The 2,789-nt window shown below is 32.5% G+C and overlaps 1 protein-coding gene across 1 annotated transcript; it reads right to left on the reverse strand.

Annotated features, from left to right (window-relative positions):
- Positions 1 to 413: 413 nt before the first annotated feature.
- LOC127731912 (uncharacterized) lies at positions 414 to 1,714 on the reverse strand. Its single transcript, XM_052240758.1, has 2 exons — positions 1,100 to 1,714; positions 414 to 992 (listed from the first exon to the last, which is right to left on the reverse strand). Exons 1-2 carry the CDS (start codon positions 1,712 to 1,714, stop codon positions 414 to 416), a joined length of 1,194 nt encoding a protein of 397 aa, XP_052096718.1.
- Between the last annotated feature and the right edge of the window lie 1,075 nt (positions 1,715 to 2,789).

The following is a 2,789-nucleotide window of genomic DNA, read 5'->3' on the forward strand; positions in this document are numbered from 1 at the left end:
TCTGTCTAAAGCCATGGCTTTGTCAGTTTATTTTCGATTTATGAGTTTGAATGCCCTTTTGGTATCTTTCGCCTCTCTTATAAATCAACTTGTTGGTCCCACAATATCCGACTGTTTTTATCCTATCAGAAGACGTATATGATAATACATATCCTGGTACATCTGTTTTACTTATTGTACCGCATATAACTAATACTGAGGTATTACCTTATAGCAGCAACAAAATATGAATGGTCGTTCCCAACCATCCGATTCTAATATTTGTTGAACTTATCTTGAAAAAATGACATTTCACATGTGTTACTTGATTTATCTTTAATTGAGATAATACCACGTGATGGACCTTTACCAACTAATTCTAGATTTTACATGGAATTATATTGGTATGTTATTTCTTAAACATGTTAAACGCCTTATATTAATTTCAGATGAAAAATCTTGGCCTTATTTTTATCTGTCATTGTATTACAGCCAATCCACAAATCATCGTACTGGTTAATGCAAACACTGAAATGTATATCTATTCCAAATGTCTTCAACTCTTTATATTCTATAACCTCTCCAGTAGGACTTAATACATGTACAGCATTATTGTCTCTGTCGGAAACCACTATCCTGCCATTTGGTGAAACTGCTATGTCTTGTGGTGTAAATTTAGATTGATTTGAATTTATACTATTGCAACCAGTGTACGTCCATTGTATTTCACCCTCATAGTCTAACACTACAACCCTTCCCACCAATTTTTTATTTGTAAGATCAACAACAAATATGTTGTCATTATGAGTCGTTATTCGTCTCGGCCATGAAAATAGTCTCTGACTGTTTGAATCATACTCATAAGTATGTTGTATGAAACCGTCTTGATTCATAACCACAACTCTCCTTACGCTGTATCTCGTAGGACTTGTAAGACCATGTGATTCAACCAGTCCTACTAATATTTGATCATTTGTGCTTACATGAATACCTAATGTTTTAAATTTCCTTGTCTATTTGTTGTATACTGTCTTAAATTGTGATTTCTTGTTGATAGAATTAAGTCTCCATTCTGTAGTCGTGCCATATCATAAATTCTAATTTTATCTTTGTTCCATACGCTTCTATTCCAGCGCTTAGACTTAACTGTTTGTAGTTTTTCATCAACCCAACTACCTATCACTACTTCATTATAGTCACAATGTATCTTTGTCACAATTGAGATATCAGTTTCGTAACTATCAATTAGTTCTAGAGATGGAACAGTGTAAAGCTCACCAAATGTTGTTGATACTTCACTCTCAAATTTCCATATTTTTCCTGGAATAAACTTTGTCTTCCCGTGTTGTATTCGTGGAAAAGATTTATATGGCAGTGTGTTGACTAGTGTTTGACCTACAGAAAAAATATCGGAAGATTGATGAGATAGGAGTGTTTTATCCAGCAGTCTTTTCCTCGATTCTAATTCATCTTTATTCTTTTCAAGATTCGAAAGTTTTATTTTTATTTTGTTTTCTTCTGGTCTCCATTTTCCCTCTAGTTCTTGTAGCAGATCACTAGAATATGTTGATATTATTTTCTTCATTTCCGTTTTTGTTTGAATAATCTTATTCTTTGTCTCCTGGAAGTTTTCCTCTCCATCCGAAAGCAGCTGTTCGAGTTTTTCCTTTTCATTCTTATACCATCGAATCTCTGTTTCTAATCTACCTTTCAGAGCATGGATATTCGAAATCATGGAATCAAAAACTTCATGAAGTTTTTTGTATTCGTGCTTTTTATGGGACCCTGTTAAGCACTCAGAACAAATAGGATTACTACAGTCATTGCAGTAGACCCAGCATTTTCTTTCACTGTGGATTGTGCATGGCATGTTTTCAAGATCCACTTTTTGGATAATCGCAGTAGCCTCTTTAGTTCCACAGTCTTTCAAATTTATTATTGTATGTTCTTGAGAGGCTTTAATTTTGCTATGAATCCTTGAACAACAAAACTGACACAAAAACAAATCACAGTGTATACATTTCCACTGAATAATAGATTCTTCACAGAACTGACACAAGGCCATATTTTGGGCCTTTTCTATAGACTGCGAAACAGCCATTTTAAAATCTAGTTAGTTGGAAAAATATCACTACATATTAACTAACACAAAGGAAAACAAATAAAATTCATAATTCAGCAAGTTTAACATTTTCACTTTAACATGTTTAAGATAACAAACACATGTAAGACAATTATCGCTATATCTATACATATCAGTTTAAAGTCTAGGTAGTTCTTTCGTCAACGTAAATTGTCATAAATTTGTGTCGGGTGTAAAATTAGGATATTTGTGGTTAAAATTAGTTTATCAATATGAGCAGGTTTGCAATAGGTCAATGATAGCTGTACATTCATTTGAATTCAATCTGATAACGATATAAAACTTTGCAAGAAACTATACATTTATTTCACAATAAGCTAAATTTTAGTTGTAGGTTTTCATTAATTATGTTGGGCAGAAAATACCGGTAGTATAAGACTTTGAAATATATCTTAATATAAAGAACAAGTGTGGACACAGATCAGTGTGGACAGTATGATTGGATGTTTGACAGTGTTTTATATGACAAAAGGAGTTCTATGTTTTATGTTTTCTATGTATCAACTGTGTTGCACAATGACAACCAACATTAGCATTAGGGGTGTTGTTTATGTAATATTTAGTTTTTTATGTTCAACAGATACTAATTGCATTAATTACCAAATGATTATGATAGAATATATATGTTCCACATCTTTGATTTTGGATACATTTTGTAGCTAGGAGA

This window comes from Mytilus californianus, unplaced genomic scaffold (genome assembly GCF_021869535.1).
Source record: "Mytilus californianus isolate M0D057914Y unplaced genomic scaffold, xbMytCali1.0.p SCAF_21, whole genome shotgun sequence".
NCBI classification, from domain to species: domain Eukaryota; kingdom Metazoa; phylum Mollusca; class Bivalvia; order Mytilida; family Mytilidae; genus Mytilus; species Mytilus californianus.